The 26,273-nt window shown below is 35.8% G+C and overlaps 1 protein-coding gene across 2 annotated transcripts in view; it reads left to right on the top strand.

Annotated features, from left to right (window-relative positions):
• The window catches only part of Epha3 (Eph receptor A3), a 320,644-nt gene that overhangs the window by 246,446 nt on the left and 47,925 nt on the right, over positions 1-26,273 (top strand). The window contains exons 6-11 of one of the 2 annotated variants that reach the window (NM_001362452.1): positions 4,756-4,880; positions 6,625-6,784; positions 14,097-14,199; positions 15,402-15,469; positions 19,415-19,540; positions 21,987-22,172. In NM_001362452.1, the coding sequence (NP_001349381.1) occupies positions 4,756-4,880; positions 6,625-6,784; positions 14,097-14,199; positions 15,402-15,469; positions 19,415-19,540; positions 21,987-22,172 (768 nt within the window). Of the gene's footprint in view, positions 1-4,755; positions 4,881-6,621; positions 6,785-14,096; positions 14,200-15,401; positions 15,470-19,414; positions 19,541-21,986; positions 22,173-26,273 lie in introns of both variants that reach the window. The other variant, NM_010140.4, reaches the window with a different exon arrangement.

The raw sequence follows: 26,273 nt of genomic DNA, 5'->3' as shown, positions 1-26,273 counted from the left end.
TGCCTGAATTCAACATTGTATGTTGCTGATTCAAAGCATCTTTTTGCTTTGACTGGACCTGGAGGAAAACCATCCAGAGAATCTGTCAACTTCAAATTTCCTGAAAGTTGTGTCTCCTCAGAACGCAGATTGAAAAACACTTTGATATAAGATTCATACGCCACATGTTACCAGAAAGTAAAGAGAGGAAATATCTGTCTAGGTGCCTGTCATGACCACAACACCTATTATTTTCATGGCTAATGAACGAAAAGAACCACGCTCAAATCTACTGTAGCACAAGTTAAGAATTTATTACTATTCACTAACATATAAATCTAGGACTGCTTCATGGAAGACAGTTATGTGATGGATGAAGCTGGCCCTCTGTACCAACCTTAATACACTGTGCTTGTGTTTTTTTTTTTAAGGGAGAATATAACCAACATCAATTAATCGAGTTTATCATTATAATGTCTTCTAATGTTTTGTTTTATAAAGGACTCACATACTACTAGTAAAGGAATTAAATCCCAGTGGCAAAGGTTTCAGTGCTACCTGCTCCAATGTTCTGAATTCTGAATGAAATGCATACACACACACAGCCTTTATATTTTAATATGTCCAAATTAGCTTAATGGCTGGGCCAATTTCTAACCTCCAGGTGGCTATCCCACTTCCCTCTGATAACCCTCAATTATCACTTACTACATTCTGCATTCTACCTTGCCTGCCCAGTCTAGTCTCTCCTATCCTACATGGCGGTTATGCCACTCTGTCCTGCACCTTCTCAAGCTGGTTGCGTTGTGTCATCTCTCTCCTTTTCCTTGTCCAGGGATGGCTTGGTGAATCTCTTTCTCCTTCCTCTTTGATCCCTAGCTCAGGACTCCCTAAAAGTCCTGCCTCTGTCTGCCCTGCCCAGCCATTGGCTGCTGATAAACTTATTTACCAATCAAAACAACTAAGGGTAGGATCCTTCAGTTTCTTATGTGTAGATGTGTTGACTCTCATGCAATCAATTTAGGGGACCCAAATTAACAGAAGAATACAAGCAGCATTAGGCCAAACTGACTATAGTTGTTCCCTATAATAGCACAGCTAGAAGCATCTATTATCTTCTTTACAAATACCAGTGAAACACTTTCATATATCAAGACATATTGCAGAGTAAGGAAAACTTATTAACTTCATCCTTTTTTCAAAAATTTTCTGTACTTATTAGTATTTCTTTTCCTCAAAACACTATTTACTAATAGCTGTCTTCATAAAACCTTATTAGAGGTCTCAGGATCCAATCTGCCCTCTTAATAAATGAACCATTTTAATTATCTGTTTTTTGGAATATGTTTTAAAATCTTATGCAAAATTGTGAATGCATTCCTTAGTAACTATTACTTTGCCTATTAAACATTTTTGTAAGGAGAACACATATTAGAGACAGAATTTTGTGTTTTGTACCTATAAAGCAAGTACTGTATCACTGACTTTATCCTCAATTTCCAATATTTTGACAGTTTTATTTTAGTTTTTTAAAATATGAAATACAATTATCTTCATTCTTTTAAATGACAATTTGAAAACAGAGGAATCAGAAGATTAGTCATACTGTAATATAAATTACATCACTACATTATTTACATGAAAGAATAACTTTCACAATTTGAAAATTTAGCAATTAAAACCACTCACCATTCTTACCTGAAAACAAATGCAATATAATTTAAATCACTTTGCCCTTGATATTATAAATTGTTTTAGAGTACATGAAGTATGATGAATTATAGTTTAATGCGTGAACTAAAAATGCTCTAAGAAAATTTTTTTAAAAATTCTCATAAAATATAGTGTCCATAGCACTTCTCTTCCTGCCTAATGTTATAATATCTAATCCTTATTTACAAGGAGAGAAAAAACAATTTCTGTTAATTATTTATTAATACTAAAATATTGATGAACCTTGCCTAAGAGTAATGAGGTTTCAGCTGGTGAACTGGACTGAACTGGGCTGCAACGTAGCCAGCAGAAGGGGTGAGTATTTAGAGAGCCGAAGAAATGACTTAACAGGGGTCTAAAAGCAGCAATCAGAAAAGGCTCATTTAACATAGAGATGGCACAAGCTTCAAGCAATTGCCTGGACTTAAGTAAGTGTGGGATTACAAAAGGCTATTTATTACAGTCCAAAGAGGCCCTGCAGCTTGTTCAAAAACCTTTGAAGAAATCCAACAGTTACAAAGCCTTGCTCACTTCAGAAGCAGTAAAACTTGGACAGACCCCCCAAAACTGCCTACAAATGCTTTCATTACAAAAAGTTAATACAACCCTCATCACTCTTCCTGGACCCGAATTATTCTCTCTCTCTACTATTTACAAGGAGCAATACTAAACCTGGTTATTTTCCAAAAGTACCTTGACATGTATTTTAATCGTTATGAACTACAGTGTAGCTTCATGACAATATGGAATTAAATGTAAAGCTTCTTGTGTTTAGATAGAAAGGTTTTCAACATCAGCCGTCTTTGAAATGCTCTGTAAGCTGATATTAAAAGTTATGGTGTTAAAAAATTTCCTTCAGCACAGAAATGAAAGAACTTCCTCTACTATTTGTATAAGAATTAACTATGGTTCCAAGGACATTGAAGGGTATATTTTTATTAGTGGATGGATTACAAATTCTTTTTTTTTTTTTTGTATAAAAGTAAGTAAAGAAAAATAATTCTCAGATATTTGATATAGCTGTTGCTAACTTCTGCCATAAATATTGAATTTGTTTGTCAATTATAATGATTACAACATGTTTTGTTTGAAATCAACTTCAGAGCAGCAAAAGTAGGAAAGGAGGCCAATTTGCCAACTAAAGCAGAATCTTGAATAGATAAAGAGTAGGCCTGAAAGATAGATGACTTTAATTGATGTAAAAAGAAAAAGATAACTATTTCTTGCTGAGAAAAAAATACAAGTAAGAAAATCAATTGATGCTTTCATTTTGAAAATAAAACCTATGTTTTACCTAAGCAAAATAATAATAATAATAATAATAATAATAATAGCAAATAAAAACTCTATTATCTTCATTCCCATGTCATATGGGTTAACATTACATTCATTAAAGCAAAAGTCAATATTGAGATTTATTGTAGCAATAGTTAATATTGTGATTTTTACACATGAAAGAGAGAGAAGGGTGGAAATGGATTCCAATGGTTGCTAACTGAAGTGGGGAAATGATGACTACTGAAGGAAAGGCTTAATCCTAGGAAAGAAATAACCATAGGAGGTACTTATAGATAGGAGAAGCTTGAATGAAAAATTTGCTATGAGAATTGTTATGTGATGGCCACAGAGGCATCTAATTAAGAAACAATATGGAACCCGGTGATTTCACTTGAGGGGGAAGACAAAACATTCTCTTCAAATAGTTTTTGACTCTGTAAGACTTGCTAAGAATTTATTACTTCTTTTTATCATTTGTCAGTATAATTGCAGTGGCACGATACATCTGATACAACTATACCAACCAAGTTATAATGACAACAAAAACCTTACACTGCTCACTCTTGGATGATGTTAGAAAATAGTATTTTGAGAAGTCAGAAGCAAATAAAATCAGTTCAAATTTCTTTAAGTTTGATTCAAATGATCCACAGAGGTAATCAAAAAACCGGGGAGGGCAAGTTTCCTTTTGGAGTTAAGTGAACTAATAAATAAGGAAGAAAAGAAAACAATACAATTTTTGTAGGCGGGGAAAAGGCTAATATCATAAAAGCTAAACATTGCTAAAAGAATTAAAACTTGCTTCTTTCATAATTAGAAGACTTCCGTGGCTAGTGCATTTAAAATGTCCTGAGCTTTTGTTTGTTGTTTATAATGTAGACTGTTATACTCCAGTAGGGCAAATTGCCATTGCTCTCAGTAAAGCATTTCAGTTGTCTATTGAACTAAGACTTGAAATAAGGACCTGGATGGATAGAATGTACTTTTCTTCTCAAGAATGGATTCTAAGTAGGAAATCACTTCAAATATACCTCATCTTATGTTAGAAATGAAGATGCCTAAATAGATGGATTTCTATTTCCATTTCATGATTTGAATAACATATGTAAAATCAACATTAAATAAGATATCTCAAAATATCTTCCATGTGTAACACATAGCAATCTTTGTATTTATTATTAAATAATCTTTAAAAAATAAAATTTAGAAGTAGAAGATTATTTTTTGGCTATGCATTTTTATTCATGAGATTTTTTTTTAGTCAAGATACACTGTAATATGTTGTATAGCCTACTTAATGTATAATATACTAAATATTACCATTACCTATGGATATCATGGGACTCCTTGCACATAATGGATTCCAGTCCACTTCCAGAGTTGCACATGAAAATGTTATCAATGAGCTGAAGAATCTGGCATTAATAACTTTGCAACATTATAACAAATAGGTAGTTCTGATGTTTGGTTCCATGTTTTAATACATCAAACATACTTCACTGCTTACATTATAGTAGCGGATTGAAAACATCTGCTTCCTTGCCACTAGTCCACCAGCAGCAGAAACAATCAGCTCATTTTCCATAGGCTTTCGTGCATCAGGGCTGCAATCCAGCTGCTAGAGCAGCTCAAGAGGCCAGATTAATACTCAAGAGCCCTGGAAGTGGAAATAAAATGTCTTCTTGCCAAAGACTGGAGCAAAGGTAGACTCCCCGAGTTTGTTGCCGTCTCACTGTGTTCTTACTTCCCACCCACTCACTCTCTCCTCCCTTTATATATTTACAGCTCCATCACCAGTTATGACAATTAAGAAAGATCGGACTTCCAGAAACAGTATCTCTTTATCTTGGCAAGAACCGGAACATCCAAATGGAATTATCCTGGACTATGAGGTCAAATACTATGAAAAGGTGAGGGAAAGATGTAACAGAGTTGTGTTGGGAAAACCCTATTATTTCAAGAGCTATATTCTTGCAAATAACATACTTGCTTATCAGTGGTAGAGCTGTTTATAACCTGGTCATGTGACCTCTCTGATTTCTCAGTAGAAGAAATTTGGCAATCATCATGTCAATTCCTATCGATTTTACAGCAAATAGTAACCTCAAAGAAGTCACTTCCAAATGTGAGCCAGTTAGTAATGACAATAAATATGGCATTTAAGTCTGTTCCCATCAAAACTAGTGCTATGTTAACACTTTGTTGGTGGCTCCTCATTCAGCTGATGCATATCAACTTTTAAATTAGGTCATACAGGACAAAAAGTTTAGGCATTTCAAAATTTATGCATATGTAAATTCAATACTCATATATATGTACAGCACACACATATATATGCATGTATATATGCATATATATATAAACCTGCTTATTTTAACATGCAGATATGAACTTAAAATTATCTTCAAATAAATATTTTGAATGTTTTACTACAACTTTTCCCAAAAGATTTATATTTTTATACTCATTTTGCTGAAGAGAATAAACAGGACCTGTTTTCAAGTGTGAGAAAGATGATTCTAATTCTTGAATGAGTAGATGAGTGATGTAAAAATAAGCCCAACTCTGCTCACTAATATAGTAGCTCAAATGTAATCTAATCAGTATCTTTAGTCAATGATTATCTGCAATTAGGGTATAGGGGGATGGCTCATTTGATAAACAGCTTGCTGCATAAGCATAAGCTCCATAGTTCAGATCCCTAATAAAACATAAACATTCGAATACAGGAGTGTGTCAGTTATCCCTGCAGAGCATGGGAGGTGGCTGTACCAAGATACCCATGCCTCATTGGTCATCTCATCTAGCCAGTCAGTTAGTTCAATGTTCACTGAGAGACACTGTCTCAAAGAGAAGATGGCAAGCAATTGAGGAAGACAGTGTCAACCTTTGGCATCTGTAGGCACATAAGCAGAGCACGTAAACAGTCAAAGAAAAGGGAAGTAAAAGAATTATCTGTCTAATTACCACAAGGACATAGCCTAGCAGGAAAATAAACTTCTGCATGTATATATATATATATATATATATATATATATATATATATATTCTTTTTTTATAACAATACTTCATTAAAGGAATTTTAATATGCCATGTAAGCCTCCTAGAGATGTTGTCTTTGATAAATACTTCTAGACTTTGATGTTAAGATATTAAAAATATTCATATGCATTAATAACATATGCATTAATTATAATGTACATTCAATGTACATTCAATGCAATGTAAAATATGATATATTGAGATAAATAATTCCCACTATTAAAATACAATATTATTAATATTTTTAAAACTAGTAAAATATTTACTCTTGAATATTCATGGAATATCTCTCCTCACTTTAACTCAAAACAGGTAGGTTTTGTAAATATAATCTTGTCATTACACTGAAGTTCTTTTCAGCATTAATTTTGAAGAGAAGGTATTTTTACAAGGATATTAGGTGAGGATGAAATCTATCTTTTCTGTTTTCTGTGCAAGAGGTAATTCATCCCATATAGTTAGACAGTTTGATAACTTGTACCCAAAAAATGAAATTATTAATGTGACTTCAGTAAGCATCTTATACTTCAAGACAAAATGTTGAAGAATTTCGTATGATAGTATTATAAGGGTTTGGTTTTAACATGATATTTTTTTACTACTTCAAAGCAGGAGCAAGAGACGAGTTATACCATTTTGAGAGCAAGAGGCACAAATGTTACTATCAGTAGCCTCAAGCCAGATACTACTTATGTCTTCCAAATCCGAGCTCGGACAGCAGCGGGATATGGAACCAACAGCCGCAAATTTGAATTTGAAACTAGCCCAGACTGTATGTATTACTTCAGTTTTTGATAAAATGTGGGGCGTTGCAAAAATTAAAAGGTTCCTGATCAGTTATTCTCAGCATTAGCCAAAGGTCATGCACTGAAGGTGTGTTGAGAGGATATTTAATAAGTTGCACATTCTTGTATCTATCATTTCCTATTGATGTGAACATATATCTGTGGCCTTTTCTATATTTCAAATTAACTTTTTTCTAATTTCTCAAATGATTCGTATTTTCTATTAGCCAGAAACTGTAATAGAAGAACATTATTTAATGTGATAGCATGATGCTAACACCTGCCAGCCCAGATATTCTAAATTCATTGCATGATTTAATAAACTCCATAAAAGAAACTTACTGATCCATGAGGTTCTTAATTTTGTCCTAATTCTTAATACAACCAGTATATAATTTTGTTTAATTAAGAGCAAATAATAATTTTAGCATTAGTTTTGTTTTAATCCTTAATACATTCAATATTATAAACTAGAGAATAGTAGTTTAAAAGTTTTAATATGTGTATATAGCTTCATCTATATTCATAAGAAATTTGAATAATCTGTCCATGTCACTCAAAGGTAGATTAAAATGTGTCTATAACTGGCAAACATTTTTCTCAATAAATCTACCTTTCTTGAAATGTGTGTTTCTTATTTTAGAAGTCCACTACTAAAATAGAATCGTTGAAAGGGTAATGATAATTACTATAATGCTAATATAAAATAAATATAAGTTAAATTTATTTAACAGAGTAACAAATGAGATTACAATTAATTGAGAGGAAAATATGAATATGTTTATACATGAGTATGTGTGCATTTGTGTATTAATAACTAAGGAATACTCACACAAAAGTAATCATAGGACAAAAGTAGTTAGTGTGTTTGTGGGCAATAACCCATGGAACAATGAAACTTAATGATACAAACTATTTTTATAAGAGAAGATGATTTATATTTCTAGTGAATAGGTGTCATTTTAATTATAATAGAAAAAACACATAGCCACAAACAGTTTTATACAGCCAAAGCCACAATTATCAAAACAGTCCTTCAGGAGGATCAAAGGCCCACACCAGTGAGACCAAGATTATCCTAGAAAGAGCTCCAATGCCCAGAACTCTACTGAAGAGAAACCTTATAATCTGTTCTGACCATTCTAATTTGCCATTTTCTCTGGCAGTTGCTTTTCTATTTTCCAAATATTTTTGTCCAACTGTGAAATCACATTATTATGGGTATGATGATATATTTATGCCTAGTAAGAAGTCACAGGACTTAATAAAAAGTGTTGAAGTCAAAATGATAAATACTTTATAAAACACTTTTTGTCAAGTGGCAATGCTGTAGCACGAGGAACTCCAGCTTCTTTGAGGTGCTGGACTTCACTTACTGCTCTTTAATGTCACTGATTCCCGTGGTATACATTGACAATACTACTTGAGCCATCATTCACAAACATCCAATTCTATCTCTAGGGATGTCTCCTAAGCCCCTTGTAAGGAAATAGGCATGAAGAAACTTCTCTCTGAAGACATGGCAATATAATGTACAATGTCATGGAGTCCCTGTGAACAAAGCTTAAAATCAATTGGAAAATCTTAAATGATGGTCATGAAAGTAATTGCAAAATGACATTAGCAATTCTTCATCTTTTATGCATTTTGTGCAGAAACCATATTTTAGTATCAAAATTTCTTGTTTCAAAAATAATTACAAATTATCCTTTCGAGCTTATAAATGTATACAAGAGCAATATAGCAAGGCAATTATCTTTTGTTATTCTCTGACGAGTAGTTAGTTCTGATCAGCATTGCGGAACTTCACCCTGTTATGGTGTTACAGGAAAGTCAGTTCTACAAGGTAATACAATTACACTACATTAGGAAGCTTTGAGTCACTGTGACTCATACCTGACAAAGTTTAAAGAAGGAACAGTTTATGCTCACAGTTTCCTAAGGTTCTGTGCAGAGTTGGCTGGATTGTTAATGTAAGCTTAGGGGTGGGGGCAGAACCTGGTGTTAGGAGATGGGGATGGGACGCTACTCACTTCATGACTGAGAGGAAGCAGAGACACACAGAAAGGAGAAGGCTAGAGGCCAACTATCCTTTCACAGCAAAATATCAGTAACCCACTTCATTCCACAAATCCTTACCTCCAAGAACAGGACAGACCCAATAATACCATCAATCTATGAATCTGTCAGCAGATTAAGTAAGCCATTACGTTGTTTGTGTGTGCTCACGTGTGTGCATGTGTGTGTGTGTGTGTGTGTGTGTGTGTGTGTGTGTGTGTGTGTGTGTGCATGTGTGTACATGTGGATGTGCAAGTGTGTATGTTACTGGTATGTAGGAAAGAGAAATTATTTCTCCCAATTACAATTCCTAAAACTGAAAAATTCTAGAAGAAAGAACTAGAAACTGCTGGCCTGTAAGGATCTTCTGGATCCTCATATGGTAGAAAAAAATTAACACAAGTTAATAGGATGACTGTTGTTTCTTACATAGCAAGAGTCTGAACATACACATATGTCCAGGATGTATTTACCTGAACATCTTAGAATCCTTGGAGGCCAATGGATATTATCACTATTCCCAGTGATGGGATGGGAGCCCCAGCGCTATTATATGAGGACACCTGAATGACTCAGATCGTGTTTGTCCTGTTCTTGTCTTTCATTATAAAAGAATAGAGGTGGTAAATTAAAATTTGGGAAGGGATGAATAGAGCCTATAATACCAGAATGACAACTGCAGAGTGGGATCATTATATGGAAAACATTGTCTGCTAAGACTATTTCAGAGACTGTGGGGTCTTTTGTGACTTCTTCAAAAGAGAACCGATATAATGAATTAAGAACTTGCAACCTGACTGGCACTGTATAAATGTTTTATTTTTATTAATTTAGTAAACATACAAGTATATTAGATAATATAGCAAATGAGAAGGATGGTAGACATGCTGACTCGAAAGAATGAACAAGTGTTTAATTTTCTCCTATGTAGAAAACGGCACTAATGTGAACAACTTAATTAAAATGTGAGGAACACACCAATTGGTCATTCAATACCAAATGGCCTTTGCTTAATGAATACATACAAGTAATATAGTATGGACTGTAAAGGTTATATCTAGGAATATATGTATACATGCATAAGTGCACATAATAAAAATTAGCTAAAAAGAGGCTATGAATTTGAAAGAGAACAAAGGGGTATGTATGTGGGAGTGCTTAGAAGAAACAATGTTTGGTTTTGTATTTGTTTTTTGTTTTGTTTTCTTTTTTAAATTTCAACAGCAAGCATGGTGTGATCTAATTACACATTTTATATGGCTTCAAGGGGCAGGATTATATTGTAGCAAAGTCAGAGATCCATCCCATGACTGACAGCGAGAGAGAAGGACCATTCTGTCTCCTTATCATTCCCTTTGCTGCTCTCATTGAGCTGGCCAAGATAAACTTGTGAACTACAAAACATCCACAGAACATTAAAGTTACTGCTCATTAAAATTTACATTCCAGAGAATGGAAACAGAGCGTCACCATGTGTTTATCAGTATTATGAAACCCAGGCTAAGCTATTTTACCAACTAATTACACACCTGTAGCTAGTAGATAGTAATGTATATGACAAGTGGTTATGAAGATGGAGTTTCAGGAGTAAGAACTTTATGGGGAGGTATCTGATACCTTAGAAGTGGGATGTTCTACATGGTCCATCCTTTCATCTCAGCTCCAAACTTTGTCTCTGTAACTCCTTCCAAGGGTGTTTTGTTCCCACTTCTAAGGAGGGGCATAGTGTCCACACTTCAGTCTTCACCCAGGGATCCACCCTATAATCAGCATCCAAACGCTGACACCATTGCATACACTAGCAAGATTTTATCGAAAGGACCCAGATGTAGCTGTCTCTTGTGAGACTATGCCGGGGCCTAGCAAACACAGAAGTGGAGGCTCACAGTCAGCTAATGGATGGATCACAGGGCTCCCAATGGAGGAGCTAGAGAAAGTACCCAAGGAGCTAAAGGGATCTGCAACCCTATAGGTGGAACAACATTATGAACTAACCACTACCCCGGAGCTCTTGACTCTAGCTGCATAGGTATCAAAAGATGGCCTAGTCGGCCATCACTGGAAAGAGAGGCCCATTGGACACGCAAACTTTATATGCCCCAGTACAGGTGAACGCCAGGGCCAAAAAGGGGGAGTGGGTGGGTAGGGGAGTGGGGGTGGGTGGGTATGGGGGACTTTTGGTATAGCATTGGAAATGTAAATGAGCTAAATACCTAATTAAAAAAAAGAAGTGGGATGTTCTAGATGCCTGTGGATAGTCTCAGGCTAAGGTGTGTATCTGGCATGCTGAAAAGAGGATGAGTAGAAAGGACTGGGTGTGGGGAGCCTCCTACTGCATACAGATTTGGAAGTCTCAGCCACAACAACAAAGAGGCAAGGAATAGAGATGGCCCATTCTATGAGGGCTTTTGTGGTCCAGAATGCCCAGACTCCATCACTCCCGATTTTGTTCTATCTAGTCACCATGAAGGAGATGGCCTATGCCTGTGACTGCAGTGGACACTAAGGGGCAGCAGCTGGAGGCTGCCTGCTCACTGCCATAAAAATACCTGAGCCCAGACTCTACTCTATGACTAGCACAGTGGTATAAGCAACAGGAGGATAGTGCGACTACATAAGGTGCTGAAAACCATTTACAGTATGGTAGGACTTCCCGGCACACCCTAGGCTCATTTGTCAGATGCATAGGAGACTGAACACTGCTGCTCTGCCCTGGTACTTACATTACACCATTTAACTGCTCCTACGAAACACCTGAGCTTAGTTTGTGTGTGTGCTTTGTTTTAATAAGTCTTTAATTGAGAATAAAGATATTTTGTGCACTGTATTATGATCACAGTTTTCCATTCCTCATCTCCACCCAAAGCTCTGCCATCTCTCAAACCTTTCAACTGTCTTCTTCCTCTCTCTCTCTCTCTCTCTCTCCCTCTCTCTCTCTCCTTCTCTCTCTCTCCCTCTCTCTCTCCCTATCTCTCTCTCTCCCTCTCTCTCTCCCTCTCTCTCTCTCCCTCTCTCTCTCTCTCTCTTCCTCTCTCTCTCTTCCTCTCTCTCTCTCTCTTCCTCTCTCTCTCTCTTCCTCTCTCTCTCTCTTCCTCTCTCTCTCTCTCTCTCTCAAGGAAACAGACAAATAGAAAAGTAAACAAACACACAATGATAAAATGAAATGAATGAACAAAAAGCAAATGAAACAAAGACAGAACCTGGGAAACACACACACAGAGAAACACACACACAGATACGAATAATTCCTATAAAAACTGACAAAATTAAAATTGGCACTTTACAGGCAAAAGATCAGCAAGGATGAAAAAACAAAAGGCCAAAAAAAAAATAATATGAGACAATCTAGAAAAATCTATGGGAATGTTTCATTTTGGTCATCTACAGCTTGTTGCAGTGCCTGGTCTTAATTAAGAGAAAGAACATATTACAGAAAACCTCCCACCATTAGATTTGGCCCATTAAAGGAGTTAGTGCTGGTTTCTGAAGATAGAGATGACATTATTCTCTCTCTCTCTCTCTCTCTCTCTCTCTCTCTCTCTCTTATCCCCCCCCCTCTCTCTCTCCCTTTCTCTGTCCACCCTTCCCCATTTTCTCTTTCAAGTCAAAATTTCATCACCTGTCCAATCAGGATTTACCAACACAATGACATATTACCTGGGTAATGTGAGCTTTCCCAGGACTGTGGTGATGGTAGAAAACCTCCAGATCATGACTCTCATAGACTCTGTATTAGGTGAACCTCCAAACTTAGGCCCTACATCTTAGTGCCTGGTTTAAAATATACACTGAATCCTGAAAGTGTCAAAAAAAAAATAGCAGAGTGTATGTGTAAGAAAAGTACAACAGACTGGCTTTGGAGAAGAAACATTTGAGTGATAAAATAAAAGAGAAGAAAGGTGAATAGAGAGAAATTCTGAATTCTAATCATAATCCAGAAGTCACATAGAGACAGAAAAAACTATATAAAAAAGATTTCCTGACAAATTGGATTTGATTGATCAGGTCTGAAATCAGGAGAAGATCTCATAATTTGTGGGTTTGATCTTTCCTAGTCAGATATCCTGGGCTGAATCCAGGACCAACACCAACACTGGTAGTTTATAAGCAATGCCAGTCTTCACCCTGGCTACAAAACAAATAACCAGAACTGATTTCCCCACTCAGTGGCTTTTTATTTACATTACCGTCAGAACAACATTGGCCTTCCTCAAGATTCCCTAAACTTACTCTGTAATTGGGCAGATAAATATTTGAATCTGTGTGCAAATAGAGTCTCCACTGATGCTACTCAATTTAACTCAAAATAAGTCATTTCCAATTGTGTCTATATGCCAATGAATGCTTATTATCAGGCATAGAAATTTGAATTTCATAGAATTGACAAATGTTATAAGATTTTGTTGTGAGTTTTTATACCTACTACATAAAGCAAAACCTGTTTTGGATGTGAACTATATTAAAAAAAAATCTGGAAGTTGAATAGATTTGACTTTAGGGTAATTTCTTAATTAATTACTTAATTAATGATTGGTCTGTTTATGAAGACAGGAACCCCAGGAAAATTTCTTAGTGATGGGATGTACACAGACCATCATTTCATGACTTTTATATTTTGAAATTGTCTTGAAGCTAACAAAGTAATAACTGTATATACTTAGCAAATCCTCTATAATGTTTACATTAATATTAATATTAATCTTCTAACAGTATGAATGTGTCTTTTATTAGTTTCTTCATGTGTATGAGGACATGAAATCCATGTTCCTTGTCTGGTTTGTTTCACTTAGTACAATACCCTAGAGCTTTATCTATACTGCTATCAACCAAAATTCTCTTAGAATTTTGATATGTCAATAAATAGACATATCAGGTTCAGAAGAAGGTTCTTCCCAAAGTTCACCTTGTTTCTTACTAGCAATTCTGATTTATCCAATGACTTTCATGCTAATGTGGACAGATAGAAACTATCCCTAGATTTCACGATCTGGCACTCAAATAATTTATTATTAAACTTTAACTTTATTAATGAATAATGTCTAAAAACTATGAGAAATGTGTCCTTTTTTTGTTTTGTTTTTAACTGTGAATTCCTTCAGTGTTGGATTAAACTATAAACAAACAAACAAACAAACAAATAAATAAATACCAGAGTGTGGAGTGAATTTAAAAGTACGGCCATGTAGCTGTCAGTCACACCAGTAATGCTTGTTCTCTTATTTCTTTCCTTCGACCTTGCAGCTTTCTCCATCTCCGGTGAAAACAGTCATGTGGTGATGATTGCTATTTCCGCAGCTGTGGCCATCATTGTCCTCACGGTGGTCACCTATGTTCTGGTCGGGAGGTGAGTTTGGTTGACTGAATGATTGTCCATTATTGTGGCTTTCCTCAGTGCCCTGACATGCTTTAGAATCTGAAGACTGTGAAGGGACTCAGAGAAGTCCCTTAAGAGATTTGGATGTTTATATTTGACACCCTTCTGCTTTTATTGTCTTTCATCCTTCCTTTTGTTCTTATTTCTCCATCAATATTGGTTAAACTTTGAGATTATGATTAGTACATTTCTTCCTTCTCTTTGCTCCCTCCAAAGCTTCTCATTTACACCCCACTTTGCTCCCTGTCAAATTCATGGCCTCTATTTTTTTCAGTTGTTGTTGCACATATGTGTGTATAAGATACAATATACAATATGTGATACATAATATGTAATGTGTAATATGTCATATGTAATATGTAGTGTACAATATGTAAAATATGTGTGTATATGCACACACACACACACACACATAACATGTCTAGTATATACAGTATTAATCACTTGTATATTTCCAGGCTATTAGATTGGTATTAGATAACCAATTGGTGTACTCTTGCCAGGAAAATCATTTTTCCTCCTCTAAGTATTCCTTGGCGCCTCTAGATTTCCCTGTGAGACTGAGGCCTCATAGGCTTTCAAGGGTCTATTTTAACATTCTATCTATTGTTGGTGCTCTTGTCCAGCGCACGTTTAGGCAGTAATGTTGGTGAGACATTATGGGTGTAGCTTCTGACCTTACAAGGAAGTGAAGTCTCCCAATAAGCCCTCTCATCTCTATTAATTCTTACCCACACCCTCTAACTCAAACTACTTCTCTTTTGACCCCACTCCTAGTTTCCACTTTCTTTTTCCAATTATCCCCTCAATCTTCAAATGACCCCAGATTCCTTGACACTTTCTCACCCCAAACACTGGTAACAGGGCACTGCACTCATTACCAATGGAGACTCCACTCTTCATTCATTCCAACAGTAGTTGTTAAAAAACTACTATAAACACATTCTAAGGCCATTATAAAGCCTGAACTGGAGGTGTCTGCCCAGTGGGGAGGCAACTCTACATATGTCCTCATTAGGCAACCTTCCAGGGTACCTAGAGAAAAAAATGTAATATAGTGTCAGTAAACTTTCACTAAAGCATTTGATTGTTTCAGGGGAAAGCTTGAGTTGCGGGGTTTTATATATTCTGAGCATAGGTAGTGCATTTATATCTTGTTGCTTTGCCTCTAGGTTTTGTGGCTATCACAAGTCAAAACACAGTGCAGAGGAGAAGCGCCTTCACTTTGGGAATGGCCACTGTGAGTTTCAAAATTTTGTTTTAACATTTCAGCTTTCGCAGTTGCTGATGTATGATTGGGCAACCTCTCTTTGAGAAAAGGAATTCGAAAGTAGTCTTATGAGGAAAAAAAAATAAGTAAATTAAATAGATTTTAGAAAGAGGAATAAATCTAACGTTCTATATGAAATGTTTTCTCCATGGAGGTGTTTCAGAATACTTAGAGTGATAGGTAACCTGTGGTTTTATGTACACATAATGTCTGTGATGAGTTCTAGAAACTGTAGTCATCTCTAAGTGGCTGAAATGCAAAGCTTAGCCTCAACTTCCTCATGACTATATGTCTGCTGAAATCCAAATAAGAGCATCTTCTCTCTCTTGTCTGCCAAGTAAATATAAATGACCACTTTTTTATGTAATCCATTACTTTAGTTGGCTCGCCAACCGTGAAAGGGCTTTTTACAATAAACTACTTATTTTAAAGTTACATACTATCTAATTGGTAGGAAAGACAATATTTTCCCTCCTCACATCTATAACAACCAACTAGATCTCTATTAATAGTTTTTCAAGTAAATACACTCTTAGGTAACATGTTGTGCCTTGAACAAAGAGATGTGTACTTTTATCTTCTATGGTAGAATAAATCATCGAATGTGTCTGCTTTTTCCAAACTCTAGCTTCATTCAGGGGAGTTAGTACAAACCAATGCCCTTCACAGAAGGAGCATGATCTCATGGAAGCTGCCAGAAAGACTAGACTAATGCTTGCCTGCTCTGAAATACCTCCCTCAGACTAACAGCTACCTCAGTCTTTACCACTATCTTTTAAAACTTTCTTTAGATGGACAGGAGGCTTCCTATCAAACACTATTTCTGCATCTAAAAAAATTCATTGTAGTTAAAATTCACGTAAAATTCCATCTCCTAGTTTACATGTAGAAAAGCAAAACAATAGGTCAAAAAGAGGGGGAAGAATGCCTATGAAAATGTAAGTTTTTGTTTGGAAGCAGTGGAAGAGCTTGTGGAGGCAGTAGGTGTTATTCATTTCATCATCGAACTGAAATAAAATAATCCATTCAATGATAAAACACCAAAGCTTAATTCAACCCCATACCTAGGCAGGTTATTCCAATCTAGGTTAAGTTAATTTACCAAATATACTTAGTGAATTATCAAGTTATAGGAGATCAGCCTCCTGTTCTTTCATAGTCTGACTATATTAGGCAATTCTAGTCTTCTGAATCTACCTTAAAGGTGGATGGTTAATGTGAATACTGTCTATACTGCACCACGCTGACTTAGCTATTTTATGTCAATCATAACCCTTAAGAATATGGACATTGATAATTATCTGTCACCAATTCTATGCAGATTCTAGTATTTTCCTCCTTTTTATGGCCTAGTTTCTTAGTTTTTTTTCAATGCACCCTATCCTTACAATAAACAAATTATTAAAAATGTATATTATCTCACTTTTAAAACCATAAAGCAAGTTACATGCTTGTCATAGACTTTCTGCCTCTGATTACTACAGCTGGCTTATTTCAGACCATTTCTTTGGTATTACTTTAAAAAGCTCTAGCTATGAACTATTCCCCCAAGCCTTGTTACAAATCCTATAACATTGCTTCAAAAGAAAAGAAATGTGTTTTGCCTCTTAAGATCCTGTCTCCTTGCCCTCTCTGCCTGGACATTTTTTTTTTTTTTTTTTTTTTTTTTTTTTGCTGTCCTTAGGGCAACTCATGCTGGTAAAATGGAAAATGTAAATTATTGTGTTTGCACAGAATGAGCTGTAAAGTAGCACAGCTTAACACGTGTGCATGTGTTTATCGTCTGGTTTTTGTGACAGAGCCCAGTTACTCTGTATGGTGCCCTTAATTATTGGTGTGAAGGGATTACTTGCCATGCAGCCCAAACATCCTGGTTCCCAAAACATCAGGAATGAGCAGTTAAAAAAGTCAACAGCTCAACTCCCCAGTGTAGAGACCATTTTACTCAGGGCAGTGTGTTTGTGTTTATAATCTTTCACAAACGTCATGTGGGCAGAAAAATCAATTTACTTTATGCTAATAGAAGCAAGTGTGATTGATTTTGGAGGGTGAATGATTATTCAAGCTTTGGACGATTTAGTTCAACACATTTTTCTCCGAGTCCTACTTTAAAAACTCAATTTAGGACTTTTAAAAATAGTTGCATATTTTTGGTTAAATTTCAGACATGGCATGTCACAGTTATCTCACATTTTCATAAATTCTAATGTCAGCAACTCTCCCTAACGTGAGCTTTATTCTCCAAATTTAACAAAGTCACAGATTTGCAATTATTTAATGAAAATATTCAGCTTTATGTCCAAAATGTTATTTTCTTTCTTAAGGAGAAATACCATACTCCTTTACTATTCAAAATTAGAGGCAGATAAACATACCAGAAAATCAGTAATTGAAGTGAATATTTAAAGGTAAGCAAACCAAGTAACTCTAACACATATTTACTTCCTAAAATATTTTAGTTAAACAGTGGTTCCCAAACCGAGAAATGTATAACAGCTTTCCGTAGGCACAGAGTCTTAGTATTGATATTATTGGTAGTTATTATTTTAATGTTAAAAATGATAAATTCTTGTTTTAAAGGATGAGCCCACATCTGGTTTCACAGAAAATAATAAATGTTTCATAAAAAAATCAGATTTAAAAAAAAAACAACACACACTCTGAAATTCTGTACTCATTGACTGATATTCCATTGTGCTGAAGGCTTACCCTGAGGACAACTCTGCCAATTATTTATTCCCTTTCCAAACCAATTCTGATTGGACCAATGCATTGCTTAGTTATCTTTTTCTAAATGAGATGCTATAATTATAAAGTAATTGTAGGAAATTACATTGCCTGTTTTTTTTTTCATAAAAGAATATGTTTTCAACATTTAACTGTAACTAAAATGAACTATATCTTTTAAGCATACTTGGTTCATATCAAAACAATATGATCCATGTAACCAAAATTGAAATCAGCTATAATGTTAACAAAAGTTTTGTGGAAATCAATTTTCAATCTTTAATATTAGAGTATGTTCACAAATTTAGTGTATTTAAAACATTTCCTTTTGTAGATAATTTGTTTGAGCATTTCATATTCTCTTTAATGAGATAGTTTTTCCAAATGAAACGTATTTCATGATATTAAATGATATATAAATGATTTACCTTTTGGGTTTTTGATATTTTGTTTACAGAGAGCCATGAGAATTTCAAATTCAGAATAATGGAATAAATAATTGTGTTATGAAGTTACATTTATGACTTAGGTTTAAAATTGCTTCTCAGCCTAACAATTAAGCGTTTAAACAGCATTTATGTTGCCTTTAGTTATGTTCAGAGTCAAACATGATCTCAGTCTACTGATAGTATGCTGGTATGCACATCAAATGTAAAGCTTAAACTCCATTTTCCATGTAAATGGCAAACTCATTTGTGAATACTTAAAACAACATACATACAGTAGTATCAGAGATGTTCTGTTTTCTCTTTAGTGTTTTAATTACTCTATACTCTCTTCTGATTCCTGAGCATATTCATGAATTTTGATTTTCTGTCATATGGTGTACTGTAAAAATACTTGGCTATTCCAGCGCCTCTGAACCAGAAGTGTTTAGCAGCACAGTGGTTTGTTGGTTTGTGGTAGTAACTACCATGCCCACTCATGCTATTGACCTCTTCCTCCTGAGATCTGCATTTCATTATCCCCTCCTAGGATCTTAGCAGAGAAGATACTTTATTGTGCTTCCTCTTTGTACTCTAATGCAGAAAACTTTTTTCTTACAATTAATATATCTCCATGAGATTTTTTTTTTAATATTACAGAGTAGCCTACAGATCGATACAAATTAGTGTGATAGAGATTTTTTTTAGCGAGTAAGATTTTGAAATTTGCTCAGTAAAATCATGCTTTTCTTTTTGTTGACAGTAAAACTTCCAGGTCTCAGGACCTATGTTGATCCACATACATATGAAGACCCTACTCAAGCAGTTCATGAGTTCGCGAAGGAGTTGGATGCCACCAATATATCCATCGACAAAGTTGTTGGAGCAGGTAACTAGCATGCCAATAGTTCTCCTACCAAACTAACAGTAAGAACGCTACAGCAGGAACATGAGCTTGTTAGTAGGTGTACTACTGTGGAGACAGGCATTTTCTGATTTCATGATCAAAGACAGGCAATAAATAAATACAGCACTTAATGGAATGTAATTATTTCAAAGGTGCCAGACTTACAGACTCTCAGACCATGGCTGCCTTTCATTTATTGAATTCCAGGGACAGCAATAGCAGTGGCTAAAAGCTGATCATGTGTCACAAAGCTATTGACTAAATGGGGACAGCAGGATAAAAGTGAGTCTCACTATAAACAAAACTAGTCATTGTAAATCTTGACTTTTTTAGTTTAAAAGTGTCGTTCAGAGAACCAACAATCAAAAATAAAAAGCTGACCCATTTGACATAGATACTATGTGATCATTTTCAGAATATGTTTTAAATAATGTAAAAATGCATCAATTTAATCCTCACCTCGTAGGTTTGACACACTTGGCACTAAAGCTCCCTGGAAAATTTCTGATAACCCCATGAAAGGAAATTAAATAGTTTTCTAGTTTTACATTCTAAGTTATGGCTCAATTTCTCTTTTTCCTTATTATCTCCAAGTCTATAGTGACATATTCTAACCTGAGTTTAAGAAATCAGTTGATTTCGCAAATATTGCTCTCTTGTTCCTGCAGCTCAACAGGACCTATAGTCATAACCATTGCTTACAAGCAAGGTTGATTATTCCTTCTTCACTCTGAGGTCTGTTGGTATTTCCTGAAATCTGCATCACTCTCACTTCTTGAGAAATATGTGAAGAAGAGTTGCATCTTTTATTTTGGATTGCAAGTGGGTTTGTCAAGGTATAGCTTAATTCATTGCTTTACAAACAATGGAGTCTGAATTCGCAGAGTAAGTTAAAGTCAGTGGAGGTTAAAACTTCCTAAAGAGAAGGCAAAATATTTGTTGTGATGCAGCAGGGAATAAATAGGATATTCTGCTATTTTTGGAGGTCAACGTATTTATTTAAAAAAAATAAGTAAGTAAATAAATAAATAAATAAGCAGATTTTCTCACGCCTCTCAAGCTGATACATCAGGCACCATATTTAGAAAACACTCAGCAATGCTTTGTTCATCAAAAAATAGTTAATTGAAAAACACTTCAAAAATAACCCCTGTTTTGTTACTACAAGATTAATGTTTACATGTGGTACAACACAGATCCAATAGTCTGTTCAATAATGGGATAAGACATTCTATGGGTGGCCCATTTTGTAGCAATGATAGCTACATAATAGTCTGAGAGCTCTATGTAAAGGGCTTGCGTCACAGGAAGCCTAGCATCCACTGGAATAATGGTAGGTAAATCTTATCAGGAACCTGGTAGGATCCTAATGGCTCAAGGACATTTTATATCAAGTAAATTGGAAATTTCAAAATTCAGCAATATTTCATGTTCAACAATTTTCAGATCATTTGCACGTTAAAGCAGCTTTGTTGAGGGCATTAAGTCTAAGAAAAAAATACATGTGCAGTGAGTTTTAGGTAAAACTGGCCATGCTTCATTTGGTAGTGTTATATCATTGTTCTCCTCCTAGAAGCCTAGGGAACTTTATAGCTGGTGTGTCAATAATACAACAAACCAATACTCCAATAAAACGAATTGATAGCAGATGCTTACCCTCTCATTTTCAGTCAGCCTAAGTCTATAGCCAATTTGGCCCTCATAGTAAAAACAGAATAGTTTCAAACATCTGACATTAATCCTGTGTTCAATCTTAATATCTGTGCTGGCCTGTTGATAACCCTGAAACAATGTTAGCGATTAGAGCAAGGAATGCAGCCTCTACTAGATGTTTCTTGCAATTCTCCACTTGCAGTTTCATGATGTGCTGATGGAAACCATGGAGAGCTTTTGCTAAGATCCACAGATATCCAAGGATTTCTTAGGCTATTTATATTGCCACCTTCAAAAATTTTTGAGCTTATAGAACATACCTTGACAGTCCAAACATATAGATTTTCAAGGAATTATTTTAAAGAATCAGTTGCTCTGTTTTGAATTATTTTGGCGTGTGTGTACATGTGCATGTGTGTATGTGTGTGCATTGTATACGCTTTAATCACATATGCCTGTACACATTGAAAGCAGAGGTTGACCCTGAATGTTTTCCTCTATTGATCTATATTTGATTTTTGTGGTTGTTAAGATATAATTGCTCCCTGAACCTGATCTTCCAACTGTGGTAAGCCTGGATAACCTACAAGCCCAGGGCATCTGCCTGTGTCTGCTCCTACACAAGACTTAGGTTACAGACATCTACCACTATTACCTGTCTGCCTGCTGGGCTTCCTAACTCCCGACTGCGTACTTTACCCACTGAGCTATCTACTTACCCGCATGAAATTTTAATATTTCATGATATTTTATTGTTCTTTTTATATCCGAACAGGTGAATTTGGAGAAGTTTGCAGCGGCCGCTTAAAACTTCCTTCAAAAAAAGAGATTTCGGTGGCCATAAAGACCCTGAAAGTAGGGTATACCGAGAAACAGAGGAGAGACTTCCTCGGTGAAGCGAGCATCATGGGACAGTTTGACCATCCCAACATCATCCGACTGGAAGGCGTTGTCACTAAGAGTAAGTAAAATCACAAGGCCAGCTTTTGTTTATGCTGAGCAGATATTTCATAAACTCAAAGACATTGAAACATTTTGAGATGGCAAGTAGCTTGGTTCTAACTGAAATTCTGTTGAGGATGATCATATTTTTTTTCTGGCAATAGGTTAAATGCAGCGAGGGTCTCTGACTTTTGACACTAGTCCACGAATTAAAAGATTGTCTTGAAGAGAATCGTGAAGAATGATCTTGTTCTCAAAGTAGCAGGATAAGTAATGTCTGGATTTTGACAGGCACTCCCAACTAGCTGCCTTTTCTTGTACTACTCATCAGCTCCATAGAAACTCTCAGATCTTGGGCTCCTTGCTCTCCTCCTGCCTTTAGGGAAATTACAGGCATCTTGGGGATGCTTCTACAATGTAAGACTGGGACTCGCACGAGACCCACAGCTTCTCCTTGCTCCCCAGTGGATTTCAGGTAGTTTTGACCTAGGATCCCAATGCCTTCCTGACTGCCTCTGGCTCAGGGTCATTGCCGAGCTCTGGATTTATATCCATGATGGTTTCTTCAGCCAGCATTAAAAAAGATCCTGTGCGACAGTTCTGCGATTCTTGGCTCCAGGCCCAATGGAAACCTCTTGAGAATGGGTTATGGATTTTTTTTCCCTCTCAAGATTTTGGATCACAGGCTGAAGAGTTAGTGAAATTGGCAACAGACTCCATCCAGTGAATGACAACATATGGCAGAAAATTTGGCATCTTTCAGGGGAGAATTCATTGGCACCACATTTCCATACTCTATGGTTACCAACAGGCATTACCCGTTACATTTTGCACAATGATATTTTTCTGTAACATTACCTGCAGGCCTTTACAAGTGGCAATGATACCTTCTCTCACCTTAGTGTAGCTAAAAAGCTACTTCCTTCTACACAAGAGCATGGTTTACTTAAGAACACTTTGATTTTCCTCTTGAGTTTTGATGGGAAATAAATAGAATTAAGAATTTAACAATTCAAGCCATTTGCTTGGAAAATTGTTTTCCAGCCTTTCACTCTGAGGTAGTGTCTGAGTACAGGGGAACGCCAGGGCCAAAAAGGGGGAGTGGGTGGGTAGGGGATTGGGGGTGGGTGGGTATGGGGGACTTTTGGTATAGCATTGGAAATGTAAATGAGCTAAATACCTAATAAAAAATGGGAAAAAAAGGAAAAAAAAAAGAATTTAACAATTCAACCTAATAACAACGATAACTTTATACTTTCAACATCGACAAAATAACCATGGGTAATCTTGTATTTATTTCTTGCCTCTGCATTTGTAACTTTCAGGTGATATTAGCAATTATACTGAAATATTTGCTGATGAAACATACTTTTATTTTAATAATTAATGAAAACATTGATAGTAAGGTGGAGATTATGAAAGCAAGTGTTTCTACTCTTCCTTTAGGGGAAGAATTGTTTTAGATGGATCACATTTCATTGGATCCTCAGTGTTATTTAGACATTTAATATCCATCATGACATCTTGATCAAGCTGTTGTTCTGTGGATCTGGAACCCAACTGGGGAGGTCAATCCATTTGTACCTATGAAGCTCTTTCATCTTATTCTCTCTTGTTGCATTTACCATGCCTCAGTTTATGTCAGGATGGGCCTGCTAGTTTGACTTTTACTGTGGTAGTTCTTACATTCTCATTACCTCTCGGTATATTAAAATTGGCCATTTCTCTTTTCCATTTTCAAGAGCAGCCATACAGCATAAAGTTCTTGTCCAGAAATGACTGCAGATATTGAGAAATAGAGCTTAACCATTGTCCATTTAAATTCTATTCCTTAATATGGGCAAAAGAAGATTTCCACATTTCAATTTTCTTCTTGTAGCATGGAGTGTGTGTGTGTGTATGTGTGTGTGTTGTGTGTGTGTGTATTAGGACATTTGTATATCACACCACATTCCATGTGTAAAGGTCAGACACAACCAAAGAACCTAATTCTACCATGTAGATCCTGCAGACCTAACTCATAGCATCCAATTTGGCAGTAAGTGCTGAGCCAGTTCACCATCCCAGTTTTCCATGTTATATTCTCATATTCAACTTAATGTTATTTTTTTATTTTTGAAAATCTTCCCTAAAATCTTGATCATAGTAAACAGCCTTTCAAATTTCTAAACCTTTGTGGATTAATGTGCTACTGTTAAACCCTAAAACAAGGGGCTGGGTAGGTTATTCAGTGCTTAGAAGCACTTGCTGACAGGAAGTGCTGAAAGGAAAGAAGGCAGCAGGATTACTGTGTTTGCTGGGCATAGAGTCCTAGTATCAGGCTTAGTGTGGAACCCTGTCTCAAGGGAATGAGACAGAAAGAAATAGAGGAATCACCATAATTCCCATTGACTCTAGCATGTTTGTGCACGGTTCCATTTACCACACTCGAAAACTAAATACATAAGTGAAAAATAAATTGAAATACCCCAAACAAGATAATATTCCTAAGCAATGTCAGGGATATAACTAAGTTTAGTCACTGGTCAAAATAAATATTTAATTTTCCACTGTGTTAGGAATCAAACATTAATTGAGCAAAGTGATTTACATGTATATATATGGTTATATTATATATTTAAATATATTTATATATTTGATATGCATATAAAAACTTCAATGAAAAAGGAGACAACAAATTTGAGAGTGAGAAGAGGTATGCAAGAGTGATTCCAGGCAGGAAAATGATGTAATTCAGGAGGTAGAGAGAGTGAACAGGATGTGAAAGAAAGAAAGAAAGAAAGAAAGAAAGAAAGAAAGAAAGAGAGAGAGAGAGAGAGAGAGAGAAAGAGAGAAAGAAAGAAAGAAAGAAAGAAAGAAAGAAAGAAAGAAAGAAAGGAAGGAAGGAAGGAAGGAAGGAAGGAAGGAAGGAAGGAAGAAAGGAAGGAAGAGATGTAAAAGCACAAAACAAAAAGAAATACAAAGGGATAGAAAGGAAAGGAAAGGAAGTAGCGTCAGAGGAGAGGGACATGAACTGCTGGTAAAAGGCTTTCAGTGACACTAAATTGAGTTTTTTTCCCACAGGCATTTACTTACATAACTGATTGTTTCAATCAGAGAGCGATGGAGAAAATGATTACATTTCAGCCTGGTTAGGATTGTCACTCATTTTTCCAGCATAAACATTTAAGAAAGAGTGGGTAAAAATCAACCATCAAACAAAATTCTAGCTAAGCAATGGGTTCGAGGACTTCATCCACCAGGGGTTGTTTCCTTTCATTCCAGTGTCAAGGAGTTAGTAAGAGCAACCTGTCTGCTGTGCCTGCAGGAGAACAGATTTATTGCATTTAAATCCATGTAAAACAGTAAATATCATAGGAAGTGTCATTTGCATCTAAAAATAAAATGAATTACAATAAGCGAAGAAAGACAAGAACAATAAAATATCCAAATCAATATCCCCAAGACAAAAAATACAAAAAAAAAAAAAATTAAGGCCAATGGCTGTTAGTAAACTGCAGATAATAAATAGTAGATAGGATGAGTTGAGCATCTTAGTCAAGTCTGATTCCAGAGCATCCTAGTGTCAATCACAACTACTCCCTTGGAGTAAAAACTTTAAATGTGCTATGTCTCCCTGGTCAAATAAGACCATGAGTTGATGCCAAGCCCACTCCATAAATACAACCACATACACTGTAAATATATAGAGTTCTCTGTGTTGAATTTAATTCTGAGCTCCTCCGTGACAGAGCAGCAGTGACAGAGGGAGATGCAAACGTTTTTAGTATCTCTTAATATGGTTCATTTAATATAAAAGAAAGCTAATCGGCCTCCACACGTTAGCTATTTTCCCGAAGATTTTGTTTTCCAAGCCTCTTTGGCTTATGAATAAATCTGTCTCCAAAGTCCAGAGATGGATGGGCATGCACAAGCAGCATGAAGTCAAACTTGATTTTTATGCACAAGATGGTATTTACAAAGGAAACATGAGCCCGTTCTTGTTTTCATTAGGAATTCAGTGGCTCCGAAGTCAAATTCCAAGTCAGCCTTACTCAGTTTGAGATCTCTCGCACATTAACCTGTTACAGGTGCTTCTTCAAGTGAAACAAAGAATTATCAGAATTGTGATGTTTTCAGA

The sequence above is a fragment of the Mus musculus genome, chromosome 16, assembly GCF_000001635.26.
Source record: "Mus musculus strain C57BL/6J chromosome 16, GRCm38.p6 C57BL/6J".
Lineage (NCBI taxonomy): Eukaryota > Metazoa > Chordata > Mammalia > Rodentia > Muridae > Mus > Mus musculus.
Note: the sequence above shows the minus strand (reverse complement) of the source record. Positions and strands in the feature narration are given on the sequence as shown.